Source organism: Telopea speciosissima, chromosome 2 (genome assembly GCF_018873765.1).
Source record: "Telopea speciosissima isolate NSW1024214 ecotype Mountain lineage chromosome 2, Tspe_v1, whole genome shotgun sequence".
NCBI lineage: Eukaryota > Viridiplantae > Streptophyta > Magnoliopsida > Proteales > Proteaceae > Telopea > Telopea speciosissima.
Genome location: NC_057917.1, coordinates 25,046,804 through 25,069,020, shown reverse-complemented (window position 1 = coordinate 25,069,020; position 22,217 = coordinate 25,046,804). Strand labels below are relative to the sequence as shown.

Genomic DNA, 22,217 nt, shown 5'->3' with positions numbered 1-22,217 from the left:
TTGGATGACTCAAGTCAACGGCTGGAATGATGGGTAGAGGTTGAGTTTAAGGACAGTCGTGACATAATCAAGATTTCATATGAATCGAGTTTGAGCTTTCAAAAGTTGTAGTTGCAGTGTTACCACTTACCACCACCAACAGAATCACTATATATGTGTGGAAAAGAGACAATTTTATCTTTTGAATTTCCATTATTAGTGTGATATATGGTTACAAGAACTTGAAGCAACATTTCTTTTCTTTGGTGGGCTAGCTTCTTGCTGAAAAGCAATGATAGAGAAAAGAACAGTTCTACTAGAAGCTACTTAATTTGTTTAAACTGTAAAACTTTTCATGATCTTCATTCTTTTCTCTACTTGATTTTCTAGATTTTGTAGTTTTTCTTTTGTCTCTCTTTGTATGGTAACCTCAAATTAAAGAAAGCAAAAGGGCTTCAATAGTACACATCATTTCCCTCAGTTATACTTTCAAGCTCAGGTTTCCAAACTTTTGAACTTCCACTTTCACCAACAGCTTTCCTTTGTCAATTTTGAAGGTGAGAAATCATCTCATCATCAACTGAGAGGACTCCCTTTGTTAACATCTCCTTCAACTTTTGCTTAGTGATAACTAAACCCTCACAACACTAGTAGTTCCGTGTCCAGGCTCCGACGTCATTGGTCACAATGCATGAAGATGCCGGCCAAAGACTGGAATAAGGGTGTCGGCGGAGATTACATGACCAGTGAAGAGCTCATCATATAAGACTTGATGAACTTTCACTGGTTCTGCTGGGTATTCATCAAGGATCTTATTCCCTTCCATCTTCATCATCAACTTGATAACCTTCTCTTGTAGAGTTAAGCAGTTCCCCATGGTCAGTACTGATCAGTATTACACTGCCAAGTACTGGTAATGGGAAATCTATCAAAGTGGATGAAGAGTGGTTGGTTTTTTGGTGAAGAGTGCAAATTAGAGAAGGATGTGTTGTATTTAAAGGTTCAAGGGTACAATATTGCCCTCTCAGTTCCTTCAAAATTACCAAGGGATCCAAATCATTTGCTCAGTGGAGTAAATATTCCCACTCCATTGTTTTAGTGGGAAATGAAGAAAAGTTTGGATGATCACACTGTCGGACCACTGAAACTCTAATTTGTGGTTCATAGCCTGAGATCCAATTCATGGGTTGCTAATCTCCAGAGTAAGACTGGAGAAAACCCGCGCTTGATGTCATATAAAGTTTCTATCCTAAAAATTCAAACCGGTAGATGGAGGAATTCTAGAGCTGTGTTTGGTATACATTCTTGGAATGCATTTTAAGTCGATTTTGTATTCATAGGCGATAAAAACAATTATATTTTACCATCTGAGAATACAGAATCAACTTAGAATGTATATCAAACGCTGCCTAGGTGTGTAAGGGGGCTATAGGCTAATTAATTGCCTGTTATTAGATGAAAGAATAATTGTATATTATGTTTGATATTCACCGCTCTTTACAAGTGATTTACAGTAATATAAATACAGGAATGACTGAGAAGGATTCTCAGTTACTGTCTTACTATACAAAGGTGCAGGAAATAATAGGAAAGATACTGCTGTGCTCTCTACCAAAGGAAGCTCCTGAAATAGAAGATTTACAAGGCTGGACCGAATATAGCTTGCCATGTATGGCTGAGCTATATTCGGCTGATACACCCCCTCAAGCTGATGATGCGATGGGTCGAATCTTAAGCTTGTCACTGAGGAAACGGAACCGGGTCGAGGACAACCCTTTTGTAAAAATGTCCGCTAATTGGTCTGCCATTGAGATGAACTGAACTGAGATTTCTCGTCGAGCGACCTTTTCTCAGACAAAGTGATAGTCGATCTCAATGTGTTTTGTCCGGGAATGAAACACTGGATTGGCTGATAGGTACGTGGCTCCAATGTTGTCACACCAGAGGGTGGGAGGGTGTGGCACTATAACCCCAAGTTCTTTGAATAAGGCCACCAACCATGTCAATTCGACTGTAGCATCAGTCATTGCTTTATATTCGGCCCCTGTCGAAGAGCGGGCCACTGTACGCTGCTTACAAGAGGACCAAGATAGTAAGTTGCTGCCAAGAACCCTCCTTTGGATCGACGATCTGTACTGTCACCAGCCCAGTCAGCGTCCAAATAGGCCTGAATATGGGAGTTGGGCCTCTTGTCAATTAGAAGACCATGAGATTTTGTGCTCTTTAGGTAGGGTAGGATACGCTTGACAAGGGACCAGTGCTCATCAGTTGGGGCGTGCATGTGTTGACAGGCCCGATTTATTGCATATGCGACATCAGGTCGTGTGAGTGTGACATACTGTAGAGCTCCCACAGTGGAGCGATACAATGTGACATCATTAAATGGTGCACCCCCTGTCTTCGAATGCTTGCTTGAGACCGGAACAGGTGTGAGGACCGGCTTGCAATCTGTCATGCCAGTCTTTTGTAAGAGATCTGATATATACCTCTGTTGAGATAGGATAAGGCCCTGGGAACGGGGTACGGCCTCAATGCCCAAGAAATAGTGTAACGGGCCGAGATTGTCACACCCCCATCCCTGAACCACGGGAAATACAATCGGAGCATACAACTATGCTCTCCAGCCACCAGAATCACTGATGCAGTACCCAAGACTAACTCATTCACAACGACAGATAATAGGTAAAAGGAAAGGATTAATATTAATAACATCAGAGTTAGCAGAAGCTAGGTGATAGCATATAAAATATTGTCTATTCAAGTTTACCCCTTCAAGTACAATTCGTTCTAATCAGGATCTATGTATTATCACTGTATAATAAATACACCTATCAAGAGAGGAATAAAAAGAATACACATTTGAAACAAAAGATAGTTTATCAAAGTGTAACAAAAGATGGCCACCAGCCAAGAATCACTGTTCCCTCGTGGAACACATCTCACAGTAGCACTCCGGTCCATGATCCTCATACTCCGGAGTCCACCACTCTTCATGACCTTTTTCAGGAGTCTTGAACTCTGCGCCATCCTACTCGAATGTACCTGCATCAACTAAAAATATGTTTCCTTGAGGAGTGAGCTCCAACTGAGCCCAATGAGTGGCTAAGCCACACAAGCATACACAATAATAATAATGCATGGGGTTGACTGCAAGCCATACATGATGGACGGATACCAAGGTGTCCCATACCACCAAGGTAGACCGTACATCACATATAATTTACAATCATGCTACATGAATGAATGATGATGTATAGTTTTATTGTTATCCACCTAACACACAACTAAGTCAGGTATAGTACTATAGCAACACCTTAGGTTGCATCCCCGACATCGGTACCATAAACGGATGGTATACCGACGATGACAAACCCGAGTCGCGCTGGAAGCCTACCGTACCGGTCTCCACCAAAAAATATACGCAAACCCCCAAGTCAAATCCCGTCCTGGCGTTCAGCCCAAAATATGGTCGGTGTCCGAACTTCCCGGGTGGGTATACCCGAATAACGGTCGGAACCCACGGATTTGACCGACACCTAACCCCCTGTCGGTAAGGGTCATAGTACTGGGTAAACATTTATCCTAGCCAGCATTCACCTATTGTATGAGTGAGGTACGTATGTGCATAGGCCAGAGGCTGAGTCCATAGTTACCAAAATACGGTCGGCCGGCTATCCTCTCGCCCCTCTAGCCCATACGTACGTATACAAGTACGAGATGTGAATACCGAAGGTAGTCGGTCGGTCACCATCCCGTTTCCACCTAATGCAATGGATAACTCTAATGCAATTTCAAGTACGGCAATCTCAAGCCCAGCACCCACCGGCACTTGGATCCCTCTTCCGAAGCCCTAGATCTACATGCCATGAGTGAGTCCATATTATGGAATCCCCAGGTCCAGCACCAACCGGCACCCGAGTCCCATAACTAAATCCAATACCATTCACACCATAGTGCAATAAAATAAATAATATCACAAGACAAGAATGTTAAGTCCTATCAACATCTAAACATTTATATCATCCTATATCTTACCAATAATTATATATTATAGCACACATGCATGAATGGCATTCGCAAGACACGACACACAAACATTCCATAAATTAAGACGTTTGCTTAACTCACTCACCTTGATTCTCAGTCAATCATCAGTACAGAGTTCTTCAAATCGGTGTTCGATGCCAAGTACACTGTCCCACGTACTAATACGCCCCCGAGCCGGGTCAGACAACCTAAAGAGAGTGTACAACGTGGGGAGAGATTAGTGCCTTAGGGCTAGAAGAGTTGGGCCCCATAGAAGAGTTGGGCCCCATAAGTTATCAAACAAGGCTAAAATAGGGGACCGGCACATACAACAAGGCTATATCATGTGCCTGTCCATGTGCCTGTCCTTCTCAGACTTCCCACCGGCAGATCTAGGTTCTCAGGGACTGGCACTTGCATGTGCCTATCCATGTGTCTGTCCCTCTCAGGGACCGGCAGATCTAGTTTCTCAGGGACTGGCACTTGCATGTGCCTGTCCATGTGCCTGTCCCTCTCGGACTTTCCATCGGCAGATCTAGTTTCTCAGGGACTGGCACTTGCATGTGCCTGTCCATGTGCCTGTCCCTCTCGGACTTCCCACTGGCATATCTAGTTTCTCAGGGACTGGCACTTGCATGTGCCTGTCCATGTGCCTGTCCCTCTCGGACTTCCCACCGGCAGATCTAGTTTCTCAGGGACAGGCACTTGCATGTGCCTGTCCATGTGCCAGTCTTGCTGTTCATGCCATTCTGAGAATGGTTTTACCTTGGGGTAAAATGGGGTATTCTTACGGGTTTTTAGAGGTCTCTTTGGCCATGAAAACAACTCAACCAAGGTGCCATAGCACACCCCCAACATGGGTTTGTAAACCCAATGGTCGATTGATTGGGTTTTCATCCATTAAAATACACATGGGAAGGGAACTCATAGGTTTGGGTATTGGGGTTTGGAAGTGTCTTTAATCAATGTTATTTAACACACCTCAAACCACACATCTACGGTCTTCCATGAGGGTTGGTGAAACCCATAAATGGAGGTAAATCCCCAACTTAGGGTTCATAAATGGAGAAGGGTGAATGGGTTTAAGGTAGGGTTAGGTGCTTCATAGTTAACCATTAAGGATTTGCCATTAATGGCTCTTCTAATAAGGTAGGTGAAGCACTCAAGGTATGCTCAACCGATTCAAACCCTAGGTAATAGAATTAGGGAAAGAGAGATGGAGAGAGAGAGAGAGAGAGAGAGAGAGAGAGAGAGAAAGAGACTCACCAAGGGTTGATGATGATAGCTTGTGCTCCACCATACTTCTCCCTTCTCCTTCCTTCTTCCTCTTCTTCTTTCTTCTTTTTTCTTCTTCTTCTTTCTTCTTCTCCTCTTCTTCTTTCTTTTTCTCCTCTCCTCTCCACGATTTAGGATTGTAATGTGAGATGAATAGTAGTTTTGGGTCTTTAATAACCCATCTAGGCATTAGGTCTTGTTTGGTTAGTCTCAAGTCCTTAGGTCCATTTGCTTAGGAGCTTGTTTGGTTAGGTATAAGCCCAAGGTCTAGTTTAAGTCATTGGGCCATTAGATGCACTTGGGCCCATGGCCCATGGCCCATGTCCTAAGTTCTAGTTACAAATAGAAAGAGGATAAGCTCCTAAGCCCAAGCCCATTCTAGTTCTTATGCTTATTAATGGTCATGCATAGGCATGAATTATTCGGAAAGTGACTTACTCCCAGTCATCGCTAAGTGGATAAGGGCGATTCAGGTGCGGGCCCCACGGATCTCCATCATAAGGGAATTCCAAGAATATGCTTTTGTGGACGATTTTCCCCCTGTCTCTGACTGTGGATCTTTCCTCGAGGACTTCCCCTGTTTCGCGGTCGACAGTCTTGTGTGATGGCTTGAGTATTATGACCCACAGTTCGCGAGTGTACTCTGCTCCCAGTTCTACACAAAAGGTTCAAACCAGACCGGTGGTCAGATCGGGTTTCAAACGGGGTTTTGGGCACGGATTTAACAGAGATCTTTTATAGAAAAGTCCCTGGACAGCTGTTTAAGAAGAGCTGATATATGTGTCGGACGGCTGCTCGTGACCAAGATGTCATCCACATAAACCAAAATATAGGTCGTAGTCCCTTGATCAAGATATATAAAGAGGGACGGATCTGTTTGTGAGGCCCGGAAACCTGTTTGGAGTAGAAACTGTGACAGGTGATGGAACCAGGCACGTGGGGCTTGCTTGAGCCCATAGAGAGAACGATGTAATCGACATCCATAATCAGGGCGAGTGGGGTCTTCAAACCCAGGTGGCTGAACCATGTGCACTTCCTCAGATAAATTGCCTTGTAGAAAAGCATTGCTAACATCCAACTAGCGGATAGGCCACCCATTAGTCACAACCAAGGAAAGAACCGTCCTGATAGTTGTGGGCTTCACCACTGGACTGAATGTTTCATTGTAGTCTATTCCTTGCTATTGATGAAAGCCCTTGGCAATAAGGTGGGCCTTGTAGCGCTCGACTGACCCATTAGCTTTCCTCTTGATCCTGTACACCCACTTACAACCAACAACATTAAATTTGGGGTTGGGAGGAACAAGGGATCAAGTGCCATTTCGAATTAATGCATTAAACTCATCTGCCATAGCAGCCCGCCATGCAAGGCTGTGTTTTGCCTGGCTGTAACAGGTCGGTTCAGCATCATCGGGCTGGGTAGTGGTAGAGAGAGCCTGAGGGCTTGAGGTTGCAGGCAAGGGCTGCGGGTATGGTATGGGTTCGGTTGCAGCATAAAGCTCCGATAGGGATCTGGTTTTTGGGCAGGCTCGAAGAGGCACATGGTGTTGTGGCGGGCTGGTTGGTGGGGTTTGAATAGGGTTGATCGGCTATGTAGGTGTAGGGGTTGGTGATGGGGAAGGTGGGATGTGCACTAGTGGGCTTGCCTGGGTTTGTGGCGGTAAAGGTGTAGGTAGTAAGGGTCCTGCCATGTGATGCGTAATTGGTGCCAATGCCCACGGTGGAGATGGTACGGTCGAGGGAACAGGACCAAGAAGGGACGGTTGGGAAGAAGAAAAAGGAAACACTGTCTCATTAAAGCGCACGTGTCGTGCAATGTATATCTTATGTGTGACAATGTCCATGCAGCGGTACCCGGAATGAGACGGGTTGTACCCTAAAAACACACAGGGAGTGGAGCGAAACTCCATCTTGTAAGAGTTGTAAGGTCTTAGATTTGGAAAACATAAACAACCAAAGACACGCAAAAAAGTATAATCAGGAGAACAATTATGAAGAAGCACAAAGGGAGATTTACCTCCAGTAGCACGAGACGGCATTCGATTTATAAGGTAAACGTTGCCTCAAACGCGAAGTGCCAATAATGGTGAGGCACCATTCCTTGGGCAAGCAAAGTCAACCCTGTTTCAACAATGTGGCGATGACGTCTTTCGACAGTGCCCTGTTTTTCATTGGTGTGGGGGCAAGCAGCACGGTGTTGTATGCCTAAGGGGGCAAAGAACTTTGAGAGGGAAAGAAACTCCCCACCCCAATCTGATTGGACGGCCTTGATTTTCCTGGAACACAGACGCTCTACAAGTGCCTGAAATCTTTTAAACACATCATAGGCCTCTGAGTGACGAACTAATGGGTAATACCAAATATAACAAGTATGGTCATCAACAAATATAATGAAATAGCGAAAACCATTAACAGAATTAAAATGCTAGGGTCCCCAAATGTCCATAAAAATTACATCTAAAGGAAATGAACTACGAAAAGCTAAAGAATGCAAAGTTTGCCTACTCGACTTTCCAAGTTGGTATGCCGTACAAAGATGGTTCAAAGAGGAACTAGAAATAGGTAAATTATGTCTATGAATAATAGTGTTAAATATTTGTGCATGGGGATGGCCAAGGCGACGATGCCACCCATCAGAAGAAGTGCGCTTAGCAATATTGGCAATCAGCGTTGACTGTGCTGTTGGAAACGCGTAAAGTCCATTATTGCTCGGACCAAAAAGTAGAGTGCGCTTGGTTTTCTGATCCTTCACAAAAAAAGAAGATGGGTGAAACTCAAAAAATACATCATTGTCACAAGAAAAACGCTGAACAGAAACAAGGGATTTTTGCATATCAGGGACACAAAGTACATTAGAAAAACGAAAGGAACCATTTGTAGAGGGAAATGAAGAATGTCCAGTATGAGTGATCGAAAGACCATTACCATTCCCAACATGGAGTTGATCAGTACCTGAATACGCATCATAAGACGACTGAGCCTGTAGGTTTGGTGTAACGTGGTGGGTTGCACCAGTATCTGGGTACCAGGTGGCATGAGATGGAGGGGACATGGAAGGGTATGAAGTGTAGGACGGTGGGGAAGGGTTGGGGTTATTCGGCCAAGGCTGTGAGGGCTGATATGCATATGGCGGTGGTGGTGGGTAGTAAGTGTGGTATGCGGAGGGATATGTGGCTGGGTTTTGAGGTTTAGAATAACAATTGGCTGTGGTGTGAGTGTTACGGTTACAAAAAGAGCACCACATCTGACCTTGCTGATTGGAGCGAGAACCACGGCCACGACCACCGCGACCACCACGCCCACCTCTCCCACCCCTAGAAACACCACGGTCAGATTGAGCGCGGTTGGGTTGATTTGAAGAAGATGAATCACGAGTGGCAACATTGGCGGTGGGCTGCTGCTGGCGTCAATGAGTGATAATTTTTTCAATGAGGACATGTGCAAAAATTCATGAGTCATGAGCTGTGAGTGTAATTCATCATAAGAGACAGGGGTCAAATGCCCCGCTAGTGTAGGAGTGATATCTCGAAGATCCGATCGCAAGGACCGGAATATGTGGATGTTGAAATCTATGCTGGAAATCAGAGCTCCAGCAGCGGCAAGGTCATCGGCGATTGCCTTAGCACGTTGCATAAAGGAGGCAACAGATTCTTCAGGCTTGTGAACAAGATCTTGCAGAGCAAGGTATAAGGAGAGAATGCATGTAGCGGAAGCAGATGCATAGGCCATTGTCAGGGTTTCCCAGATATCCTTGCTCGTGGCTTTCCCAATAATAAGTGGGAATACCTCCTCTGTGAGGGAGGAGAGAAGTAGACTGCGAAGAATGGCATCCTGTTGATGCCAAGTTGCTGCAGTTAATGGATCGGTGGGGCAGGTTTTGGCCTTGAAGGATGGCCTCAATCTGTGTACCCTAGTACAGAAAATTTTTTGGAGATAACTTAATGGATATATAATGGTGAGCATTGGGAACAGATGTGGATAAGGTCGGTTGAAGGTTTAGAATCGGATCAGTGAACATGGTTGGGTTATGCAACACTGGAAGAGGTGAAGTAAGAGTGGAGCTGATGGTGGCAGCGGCTTGCAGCAGATCAGTAGTGCTTGAAGAGGCTGGCGTTGAAGTGTTTGGGTCCCCCATTGTCGAATGGCTGAGCAAGAGAAAGCAAAGAAAAAAAAAAATAAGAAAAAGAGAAAGGCTCGTTGGAGATTAGGATGGCTGTGATGCCATATTAGATGAGAGAATAATTGTATACTATGTTTGATATTCACCGCTCTTTACAAGTGATTTACAGTAATATAAATACAGGAATGACTGAGAAGGATTCTCAGTTACTGTCTTACTATACAAAGGTGTAGGAAATAATAGGAAAGATACTGCTGTGCTCTCCACCAAAGGAAGCCCCTGAAATAGAAGATTTACAAGGTTGGACCGAATATAGTTTGCCATGTATGGGTGAGCTATATTTGGCTGATACCGGTGTAGAACTAACCTCCCAACACTACTTCCCTTGCTCTCATCAAAACCGAACAAAAAAATAACTGCCTCCTTTATATGCTCCACCACTAAGTACGTACTAATTAAGTCACTGTTTAAGCAGTGAAGTTGGAAGAAAGAACAAAATGGTAATGGCTCTATTGTAATTTGAAAGAGTTTTGGTTTTTTTTTTTTTTTTTGTGTTAAAAAGGAGTTTTGTTTCTTGCAGCTAGGGGGAGAGAATCATCCAAATGAGGACACAGAATATATAGTCTACTTCCATACAAGAAAAGAGACTGAGAACCCACTTGAGATATGAGAAGAGAGATTAGGCACCACTTTATGGAGAGAGAGGAGTTTAGTGCGGGAGTGATGCTGTCATAACGCATGATGACAGAAGGATGTATTATGCATTTTAGAAGTGGACGACTGGGCGTAGAAAACGATCTAAAACAATGATACTGATTATGATGATAATGAGTATTTGAAATAATAAAAAAAAAAAAACTCACCCTCGTATCCTTTTGTTCTGATACTATGAGGAATCGGTTTATTGCTTTCTCTTGGGTTGGGATATCTTAGTGCCGCTCCACCCCATCCCCTCACCTTTAACCCCCCAAATTTGCTAGTAATGGCAAGGTTTAGTAATCATAATTGGGCATGGAATCGTTCAGACCCGATTCTGATCCGATTCAGCCTAAATCGGTCTCATTCAGTCGTTTTTAAAATATTTTATAGTGAAAATAGAATCGGTCCAATTCAAGGTGGATTACAATTAGGAATTGATCAATTCGGATCCGATTCAGCTGATTTGATTCCAATTCAGACAATAACGATTATGAATGGTGGAAATCAGGATCAGTGTCAACCGATTTTGATTCAAATCGATCGATTCACCAATCCGATTCCCAATTCTTAAAATCCTGTTTGACGGATTTTTTTTTTTTTTTTTTTGATATATTTGTTTTGAGCTGCTGCTCTATTTGTGCTTTGTAGCCGGCCGTCTTGGGTGGCATGTGTTGAGAGATTGTTTATTCTTTGTTTTTGTTTTTTGCTCGTTTATATATTATATATGAAAAATAGAAGACTGTCAGGTTGCATGGAGCTTGCACCCAGAGATAGGAAAGGCAAAATGATTGCCCCGCCTCGTAGAATGAAAAATCACACCCATGTTGGATACCCTCACATGTGTTATTATTGACCCCCACACTGGTGCAAGGTTTCACATAGCCTGGCAGCGACTCCCCTTCCTTTATTTATTCATTAAAAAAAAATAAAGAGAGATTTTAAAGCGAACCTCTTAAGAGATTCCATAGCATGAATAAATGGTTTGCATTTATGTTTTGACTCTAAACAGTACAGTAGACATGCATGAAACCAGTATTAATAATAGCTGACTGGGTATAGGTATCTACAGTTCGGAATTAGTTTCATTTTGGTTAGCTAAGAGGGAAGCCTAGTGCAGTTGGTGAGCTTTGGTGCACTTCATGCCCATGCTCACCAGGAGGTATCGAGTTCAAGTCTCCTGGCGGATACCTTTCTCCCTCCCCATTCCCCCCCCCCCCCCCTCCCCTAAAAAAGTAAAATATATGTCTACATAAAAAAAAGAGCTAAGAGGGAAGCTTCATAACAGAGCACAGAAGTTTTCAAGAATCTGATTGAAATTGGCAGATCGAGTATTTCCCAATTCTAATTAATGCAAATTACCACAACGTATTTTGAAATTGGTTAAAAATGCTCTTTGATCTTCATTTCATCATTTTTTTTTTTCCACTTATTTTAGTTAGAAAAACAGTATAAAATCATAAAACTTACCTCTTGTAGCTATATTTATAAGAATTTTAATAAAACCCCCAAAACTGACAGATCACAAATCTGTGGAAACCTTTGCTTCTTCTTCCTGATACTAATTTTTAGGGTTTCACCATGGATTCCTAGCTGATTCTGATCATTTGATTTGAAATCAATGGAGGCCGATCCCATGTCTGATTTCAGGTTTTAAAACCTTGATAGTAGCAGGTGTTGTATATAGAATCTCTTTGCTATTTGTGTGAAAAGAAAGGCAGCGTTTCAGAATGGCAGCAAATAGGTTCTATCAAGGATTTGGAGGGTTAATGATATACACATTTAAAAGGAATTTGGTGGAAAAGCTTGCAGATGACGTGTTTGATTAAATTCCAAATTGACACTTGAAACCGTCTATAGCACCGGCACTCTCACATCTTTTTTTTCATGATATAGTAATTTCGTGCAAGAAAACTTTGCTTAAATCTAAAGTAGTAATAATAATAACCAATTTCTTAAGTGAGCATTAGATGGTGAAAGCACTTAAGCACCATCACTTACACTACCTACATCATTTTTTAAATCCAGTGCATGTCCTATTGGGAGAGAAAATTATTTTTGGATCAGAAAAAATTAAAAAAAAAGGTACCCAATGCGCAAGGTTCTCACCACTGCAAGGTCTGGAGAGGATCATAATGTATGCAGCCTTACCCTTGCCTTCGTAGAGGCTGTTTGCAGATTTTTGGCTTAAATAAACCCAAAATAAAAGAATGAAATCTGATCTTCTCTCAGTAACTTGGAGTGTTGTCCTCCAGGAACAGTATCTTATCTATTCATCTTATTGATTACAATGGTATAGTCATTCCAGGTCGCTGCTTTTGTATATATAAAAAATAGGATACTAACTAGACAAAAAGGATGATCTACAACCATCAAAGCATATCCTGGCCAGACAAAGCGTATGCCTACATTAATACGTCGCTGCAGATGTTAGAAAAAACAGTGAAGTTTGATCATTAGGTCTTAATTAATTGTTTAAGAGGTTTGGTGAAAGGTATGCTATTGTTGACAGTGGAAGTTGATGCAAATTAAACGGCAGATTCTTGAGTGCTCAGTGGAAAGCAATATTGCTTTAGGAGTCCATGATTCCTTTCCCATTCTCTTTCTCTTCTTTTTGGTGTTATAAAAATTGGAAATTATTTGCGTACCTTTGTGACTTCTAGTAATATTGAAAATCAGTTCTAAGTGGCACCTAAATATATGCTCCTACAATACCTCATTTTCAGTCTCAAAGCTTCTCGTGAGCATGATATTCTGCCTCCTCGACTTTCTCATGTTATAGAAGCTTACATTCCAAAGAACAACTTGGCTATTATAGAGTAGTTATATCGAAAACAGATCAAAGTTTTGTGTGTGCATGAGGAAGGATGGTGCATGTTACATCAATCAGAACGGCAAAAGGATTAGCAGTTCATGTTCTCTCTCTTTGTTTGCAGAAGAGTATGTAACAAAGCTGCTAAGAAATTATAATATAGTTTACCACATTGAGGATAAGGCCTGCAAAAGAGGCTTGAATTGATGTTTAGAGAGAGGACTGTACATTGGCCTGCCTATGGAATACTAGTCAGATATAAATCTCCAAGACATGGAACATAAGGTGTAAACAACATTAAGTTGAGCAAGTCAGAATACAGCTTCACATGTTTTGCCAGAAAAACAATTTTCTCATTCATGCAAAGATATCCCCCATCCTAATCTTCTGTAGAAACAAACATGTATAATATACATGCCCTTCCTAAACCCAAAATAAGAAGGAAAAAAAATGAAAATAGAAGCACCCAAAAAATCAATAGGATACAATGAAATGGATGACAACAAAACCTGATCTATGATGGTACAATGAATGGGATGACCATTGACATGAATGTATCATAGGCAAGAGTCGCTGAACCAGTGTAGTGAACATCTTTCTCCTTGAATTTTTCCGTTAAACCCTGCAGTAAAAAAAGCACAGAACAAATTTATAAACAAAGAAAGTTTAATCACAAGAACCAACATGTGGTTGCTGTGCTAGAATCTAATAATTTTACTTTAAAATCAGCAAAGCCCCACAAATTTCACAAGTGTCAAAGTTTTGTGTTATTTCATTCAAGTATTTAGGTGTTCTAAGAGTTTCCACCAGGTTTTTGTTAATCACAATAAATTTGTAGCTGACTTCAGTCAGCTGCATGCGTTGCCCCGCTTCTTGGTGACTTATGTACACCTCTAACCTTGATAACTCTATTTATAATGCATAAAAATGTAGCTCACCTTTACAATCATCCCACATCTGCACACACCCACAGACAGAATATTAGATATATAGATAGATGTTGGTGACTAAAGAAATAATATAGTATTCTCCAGAAAATTTCTTACTCAACAAAGCTGTCAAAATTAAGTTCAACCCTACGGCCACTTCCATCATCATACTTGGAGATCAAAACTTGAAGAACAGAAGGTGGGACAGCAAATCCAAGACTGTAAAGAGCATCTTTCAGTTCCATTGAGTCAATTTTCCCACTCCTGTCCCTATCAAATCTCTGAAAGATGGCCTGAAAACACAAGAACACCTTATTCATAAACATTCACCCAACAAAAAAGAAGAAGAGTCAACTTAGGTTCAAAACAGAAGCTGGCTAGTAAATGGTGAATGGCAGATTAGGAAGTGCATTTTGATTGCCTGAACGGCCAAATCATACAAGTGGAATACTCTGTTTTTTTTTTTTTTGAGGAGATGGGGGGGGGGGGGGGCGAAGGGAAGGAGGAGGGAATCATATTAGGTTTTGATAAGAGAGACAGCTTCCTTTGGCAGATAATGCTTCATGCTGTTCTATGGTGCATTTGGGAGGGATGTAATGTTAGGCTGTTTAGAGATGAAAAGTTAGCAGCTTTTCTGGTGGTGCAGAAGATCAGTACTGAAGTTGCTCAGTGGTCAGCAGCTCACGCTCAATTTAAGGATATCATCATTAGCTTTCTGTTTCATGATTGGTATCTAATTATCATATCAAAATCCGTCTGTTGAGGAAGTATTGAATATGTACAGCCTCCTCAATTGGGTTATATTAAACTGAATTTTGATGGGTGTTCATTGAGGAATCCAGGTCACACAGGGTTTGGGGGATTGGCTAGAGATGCTGCTGGAATGACTCTTAGAGTCTACTTGGGTCTCATAGCAAATAGGCAACTCTGCTAGAGCAAATAATCATTGAGAGTGGGTCTGGTAAAAGCGGATGCAGCAATGATAGGAGATGGTCCAGTCAGAGGAGTGAATGACCTAGGAGAATTGCTCATTTGATTAAACATTTGACTCACTTGGCCTCTTTAGAAAATGTGTTTGCTCACTTGAAGCCAAGTGAGAGTAATGAATTAGCTAATGAGTTTGCTAAACAAGCAGTGTCCATCCTAGTATTCTTTCTTTATGATATTTTAGCCTTTTGTTTTCTTTTTTCCCCTTATTGTAAGGTTAAGGTGACTTTGGGGGTACGGGGTACATTTTTCCAAGCCTGCCTTTGTCTTGTTGCTCATATGTTAATTCTCTCCCTCTATTAATAAATTACTTATTTGAAAAAAAAATGGGTATTTGTCAAATATCCATTCTTTTCTGGAAGCTCCTTAACTTCTCACCCTCCCCCTTCTACTTCATGAGGAATCTCCACAGTTCAAATAACAGTGATAACAGTGCATCTACAAAATTTTGCATTCTATGCCTCCAGATGGTCGAATGAAAAAAATATGACTTACGTAGTTGTCCATGAGATTTGTGCTTCTTTGTTGGGTTGAATTCAGCATTTAAAAAATCAGGCTTTGTCCAGAATAATATAATCTTGCCAAAAGAAGTGTGTTGTCTATTTTAATATGATATTTAATTATTTATTCAACAGAGTTTAATCCAGATTCACGTTTCCTCGTTTTTGGATTAAAAATTCCACATGTGCACACAATTTTTTTAAAAATAAATATTTTATTAAGAGGGATAAGGATCCCAAAAATGTCAGCTCTCATATACTGTGGTGCTAGCAAAACTAGCCATGCAATCAGCCCAAGATTTGTGGATGAACAACCATATTTCTCTATACCTAAATACTCCTCCTCCTCTTCTATTAGACAAAAATATCACCCATTTTTTTAAGACGGACTAGAGTTCTAACCGAAAAAAGGCTCTGGATCCATCTCTATTCATATTTTTAGCGGTCCTTCAGAGAAAACCAACCAGAACTGGATAAAACTATGAACCAAAAAACATAGTATTCTGTTTCTGGTTCTGTCTGGTTTTTAAACATGACATCATCTACCAAACGAGAAGAAGACTGGGAGGAAAAAATAAACTCGACCAACATTCTGAGACCAGAAATCCTCCAGATTATGTTCATATTTACACATTCTAGCTTGTCTTCCAGAAGGCACTGATAATCTGGCTTCCTTTTTGTTACCACTAATTCAATAATTGATCCCATCTGTCACATTGTCACAGATTCCCAAACCACCACAATCCTGGAGAAAATAGTCATTTTCTGTATGGATAATTATTCTTTACTGAAAAAAGAATCAGTGGTGGTATAACTCCAGGGGAGAAACATTATGCATTTCATCTTTGCACCTTTGACTTACTATTAACTTCTTCTTAGTTGATTATCATCAACCCTTTTGGCATGTACTAACAATACACTCTAGGTCCTTAACTTCTCACAGGTTGCCTCAGCTTTTAATATCCAAACTAGTTTTTAGAGAGCTTGCTTAAATTTTTATGCAGTATTTACCAATATAGGTTCTTTGAAAAAGTTATGGATGACCCTTGATACTGCAGAGTGCAGGCACAGAAGCAGATTGGTTTAGGCAATTCAAGTAGTTAGGGTAATACTGTTCTTTTTGTGTTTGAGTATTTAAAAAAATTAAGGCTCAACTAAGAATTTTTATCCAAGAATAACTACTGCCAAGGAATATCTAATCTAAAGATATAAATGTTGTTTATTAAACCTCAAGTCTGGATTAATGTGTCCTTATTTTTGAATCAGGGACATCCGAAATCCAAAAATTATTTCTAGTTGTATCCCATCAAAGCCAGTTCTCATGAAGCTGTTGAAATTGCAAATTTGTTTTTTATACCACTCTTCGAATTGTTTGGAATTGTTTCCAACTAGGAAGGAATCAGGACTGAACTGAATAAGAGCACAAGTATCTAGAATCATCAGGATGTGCTTGTATCTAAGAAAAGTTTGCATCATATGTCATTAGTATCCCCAAAAACGAAAAATCCTATTAGCACAGACAATATCATCAAATATTACAATCACCAAATAACTACAATAAACGAGAGGGAAAAGAGTAAAGATTGGACAACTCACTCGCCACTGTCCCAAACAATTCCACAACGCAGCAAACTCACTAGGCCCTGTAAAAGTGAAATACCCCGAGTCAAACAAACACACAGGATTTAAACGTAAAGATAGAACAAATAGAATTTCATAAAACATATAATTATTGTGGAAAATCAAAATCAAAGGGTGGAAAGGCGGTCAAATCTGACCAATCTTCAAAGGCTCCTTAGGATTCTTGAAAAGAAACATAAGGAACAGAATGGTTCCAATACTGAACTTCTCGTAACCAGAAGAGAGAGCCTTCTGCAACTCCAACTCGTCAATAAACCCACTTCGATCCCTATCCACCATCTGAAAGCTTCTAATAATATCCGGGTGCGTCCCTGGAGGAAAATAAACACCGTATTGGGGAGCCGAAGAATACTCATAAGAGGAAGGTTGAGCATAGGGCTGGGAAGGAGCGGAGGATTGATGGCCGTGGTACCTATGAGATTCAGAGGTTGACTCCTGCGCGTAAGATTCTGGGAGAGCAGGTGCAGAGGGAGCATAGTTTTGAGAAGAGTATCTATTGAAATCAGCCATTGGTGGTGAAGACGATGAAAGTCAAAGGCAAGAAGAGCTGGGGATCTAGGGTTCGTAACTTGAATAACTATCTGGTTCAGTTGTATTATCTTCTCAGTTTCCGTGACAATCTGGATTCTGGAGTGCTGGGTTTGGGAGTATTTATTTTGATTTCTTTACAAGCTTGACGAGTAACGGCCAGTTTTTACGCGGTACGAGGAAGCGTCGTCTCACGTGTTAAGCCGATATTAAGTCATAGTCCACCTCAGCAGCCGTGCTGTAAAAAAGAGGAAAGTTCTAGCTTCCAATCAACCAATTTATTTATTTATTTTTTTGCTGTTTTGGGTGGGTTGGGGGGGGGTAATGGCCAACCAACTTGCTCAAGAGAAGAGAGTCCGCGTTAAGGAAGCGAAAGGGCAAATAGTCCAAGACGGCGATGCCAATTTACCCTTTCAAAAACCAAAACAAGACTCCAAGAGTGATTACGTATTACCATCTATTCTATTTTTGTCATTTACAAGGGGAGGACGGATTTTTATGGAAACGAAATTAAAATGTGATTGGCTTTGAGATGTATGTTCACCGGTTGGTATGTGTAGATGATCTATTCTCAACTTGTGTGGGTGCTTGGGTGGGTCCTATATATTGTGGGTTGGGTTGACAAAGAATGGAAAAAAAAGAAAATAATGGAATATGCATTTTGTAATGGGGTAGGATTTAGTGGGAGAGAGAGAAGATGGACATGGGGTAGGCTTCCATGGGAAAGAAAAGAAATAGGAAGATGAGAGAGATAGACTAAAAAGTAACTTTTCTATGAATAGTGCCAAAGAAGAGGGGTGCCACCTCACCAGGCAAAATAAATGTATTTAATGAACTTGTTTGGAAGTTTCCCACCCCATCTGTTGCGTCTAAAAACTTTTGCTCCTCGGTCCATCTACGGGTGAGCTTGTAAAAACTGAGTTAGCACAAGAGAGCCGGTGTGACTCCGGTCAAGGACTCTCCGATGCCTAAGTCAGGTTTCCAAAGCAACAACGTTTCAACTTAGTAAAAAGTGAGATGGGCATTTGAGCTCCATACCTGAGTATTTATAGAGTTTGGATAGGATGGTGGAGAAGAGCCCTCATATGGGAAGAGTGAAGAGTCCTATTTTTGATAGGCGCCTTCTATGCAGAGTCATATTCGGATGGAGGCTCTTCACTTGGTAAGAATCCATATTTGAATGTGATGCGATCCCGTTATGAAATAACGAATGACTCAGCGTATCCCGTGATCGTCAAGATGTGCTGATGTGATTCTGTGATTTAGGCGAGTCACGGTAATCGTCCCACGGGAGGATTCGGTGACCAATGGCCAATACTATAGTGGTCGGTTCAATGGATGACCTCGAGGTGTCGGCCGGGTGGATGACGCCAAGGTGTCGGCAGGGTGGATGATGCCAAGGTGTCGACTGGTGGATGATGCCAAGGTGTCGGCCGAGTGGATGACGCTAAGGTATCGATCGGGTGGATAATGCCAAGGTGTCGGCCGGGTGGATGGTGCCAAGGTGTCGATTGGGTGGATGACGCCAAGGTGTTAGCCGAGTGGATGACACCAAGGTGTCGGCCGAGTGGATGACGCCAAGGTATCGGCCGGGTGGATGATGCCAAGGTGTCGACCGGGTGGATGACGCCAAGGTATCGGTCGGGTGGATGATGCCAAGGTGTTGGCCAGGTGGATGACGCCAAGGTGTCGGCCAGGTGGATGACGCCAAGGTGTCGGCCGGGTGGATGACGCCAAGGTGTTGGCCAGGTGGATGACGCTAAGGTGTCGGCCAGGTGGATAATGCCAAGGTGTCGGCCAGGTGGATGACGCCAAGACGTCAGTCTGGTCTTTTCTGGGGTCGGACTCCTCTACTCCGGGCAACAGGACACGCTTCTGATTAGAGGTTATTTTATGGCTCATCACTTGCCCCACTCATCAAGGCTTGGTTGCCCTTGGTGAGTATTTCCTCGGGTGTGCCGACCATACCGGTCTGTACCGAAGCTGACCATATCGGGCTCAGAGAATGGTATGGATGAATGATTTGACGTAAAATGTTGTCAGTACCATGTCTGGCGGTGCTTCGTTCTTTGCATAGCACGTCACTCGACGCCATCATTACGCTTGGGCAGATCAGTCGTCATATGATTTGGACCATTGGATCTGCTCGGCTTTTCCTCAACCATTGTATATAGACGCATTGGTTGCCCCCCAATCACTATAAATAAGTGAGTACTGTACTTCATTTGCACTTGCTTCCAACTCCAGAGCCCTCAGATCTTCCAGCGTCGATCTTTTGTGGTGTCAGATTTCCAAGTTCTCGTTCTCTCAGCATTAGTGCGTGTCCGAGCCTTTCTTCCCTATAGCTCATTGTGACCCAGCTCTCTCTCAACCTCAGTGTCCAGTAAGTCTTCTAACCCTTAGTTATGTCAGTCGGTAGTGGGTTAGAAGAGGAGGTTCTCGCTGAGCTACGAGATGTTGCACAACCGAGTCAAGAATTCGACATGTTGTCACCGATAATAGATCTTCTCGATTCGGGCTTGGATGAGCCTAGGTTGGTGGCCTCCTGACCCATCGATACAGTCGAGGTTCCTCTGCCTTAAGAGTCCGACCATCTCGCCCAGCCTATCCCCGAGGGTCGTGAAGCGGATTTAGGCTCATCCTCTGAAGAAGAGGGGTCTTCGGAGTCGTCTTCAGAGGATGAGTCCTTGGATGAGAAGGGAGATGGATCGGCAGGTTAGTCATCTTAAGCTCCCGGACCAGCTGAAGGCAGCGTCGGGACCATTGAAAGTACTGTGACCGAGGCCGACCTTGAGGAGCTTCGGGCAAGGTACGAGGTTCCCAAGAACATCCGACTCCGAGCCCCTAGTGCTCGGGAGATGGCTTGCTTCATCAGACCTGGCGAGGTGGCTCTCTACGAAGTTGCCTTCAAGTACGGGTTCCATTTTCCAATCCTTCGCCTAGTGGATGAGATCTTGGATCATTTGCACTTGTCGGCTGGTCAATTGACCCCCAATGCTTGGCTCATCCTCTACGGCTTCCATATTATCTTCAGCCGGATGGGTCAGGTAGCTACCATTGCTCTCTTCGCCCGACTCTACTATTTAAGGAAATTCAAGGAGGATGGGGGTATTATTTCTCACGCCGACCCCAGAGGAGTAAGGCATTGAACGCCTACAAGTTTCTGGTCTGATTGCTGAGCTTCAACAAACATTGGAAGCTTCGGTTCTTCTTTGCTTCTATCCCCAATTGTCCTTTCAGGACCGAGTGGAAGGAGATTGATTTGAAATATGTCAATCTCAAACCAACCCTGAACGATTATGATCAGGTTTTGTTTGATTGGATCCTTCAGAGTCAGCCCTTAAACATTTTACAACTCCAAGAGGAGAAGTTTCTCTGATTGTGGAATTTGACCCCCGGTAAGTGGTCGGCACCGACACCTCATTCTCTTAAATTATTGTTTTCTTATTGTTTCTCTCTGACTTCCTCTTTATCCTCTATAGTGGCAGTCGATCCCCCCGCCCCCGACACAGCTCACATGAAGGCCGAGCTTATGAAAGAGTGAAAGAGGAAGAAGGCGGTCGAAAAGTCTAAGGCCAAGGCGTCAATGACCAAGCTGGCCAAGGAAAAAGGCCTCATTCTCGGCATTGAGGTCGAGCACACCAGAGCCGCGGCCTCCACCCAAAAGAAGAGGGAGAGGGAGGAGTCGAGCCTGAAGTGCGACTGGAAACGGTTCAAAAATAACATCTCCATGAACCTGAAAGGCCCAGCCCCTCTCGGGGTTCCCTTGCCCTCGATTTCGTGATCGAGGGTACTTCAACCAGCCCTCCCCTCGGAAAGGCCTCATCTAGCAATCTCTCCCTCAGGCCTATCTAGCGACCGTTCCCGTGAGACTCAGCCCTCTGATCGGCGTCTCGGCTAAGGAGTGGTTGGATGCCGATCGACTGCCCATTGACCAAGCCTCTCTGCAAGACATGTCCATCTTTGAGCTGTCGGCTACCATCTTCAAGGACATGGCGATCATAAGTTTCTTTCCTGGCAAGACTTCATATGTATACACTCTGAGTCCAATGGCTGACCCCTTTCTTTTCGCATGGTTTTTCTAAGGCTACAGAGGCAGCCCTCTGTTTTGAGAGTTTGGCCTAGGAGGTTGCTTTGCTCGAGGCCCAAACCGAGAGGGCGGGGGAGGAGGTTAAGAAGGCCATTCTAGAGCATCGAGATGAGGAGAACATGAGGAAGAAGGCCGAGGCTATCTTGGAGTCCTTGAGGGCGGAAGTGAAGGCCCTGAACAAGGAGAAGACGAGGCTGGAGGTTGACATCTGAAGCACAAGGAAGAAAGCCAAGGCGGATCTCCAGGGTGCTCGAAAGGCTACAATGGAGGAGTATCTTGGGTCGAAAGACTTCAGAGAGCTACTCCACCAGATGAACAAGCCTTCATATGCCTCTGGCTTCAAGGACGGTCGGGCAGAGGTTCTCACTGAACTCCAAGAATCCCACCCCAATCTGGACCTCTCTCAGTTGGACAAGGACGCTACGATTGTGGCCAAGACTGACGTTGCCAAGGACGGCGTTAAAGTGGAGCAAATCCCAGCATCAACCGACCTCCAAGTCGACGGAACTACCGAGGACGTGCCGGCTTCTTGAAAATCTCTTTTTCTTTTTTACTATTTGTATGGACTATCCCCCATGCTCGGGCTCTTTTCCTTTTTCTTTTGTACTATGGCCGAGCTGTCGGCCTTCATTAAT

At 43.0% G+C, this 22,217-nt stretch overlaps 1 protein-coding gene across 1 annotated transcript; it reads right to left on the bottom strand.

Annotated features, from left to right (window-relative positions):
* Positions 1-13,195: 13,195 nt before the first annotated feature.
* LOC122649957 (probable calcium-binding protein CML48) lies at positions 13,196-17,521 on the bottom strand. The gene is made up of 5 exons (XM_043843222.1): positions 17,102-17,521; positions 16,920-16,966; positions 13,954-14,129; positions 13,846-13,864; positions 13,196-13,529 (listed from the first exon to the last, which is right to left on the bottom strand). Exons 1-5 carry the CDS (start codon positions 17,472-17,474, stop codon positions 13,422-13,424), a joined length of 723 nt encoding a protein of 240 aa, XP_043699157.1. The 5' UTR covers positions 17,475-17,521; the 3' UTR covers positions 13,196-13,421.
* Between the last annotated feature and the right edge of the window lie 4,696 nt (positions 17,522-22,217).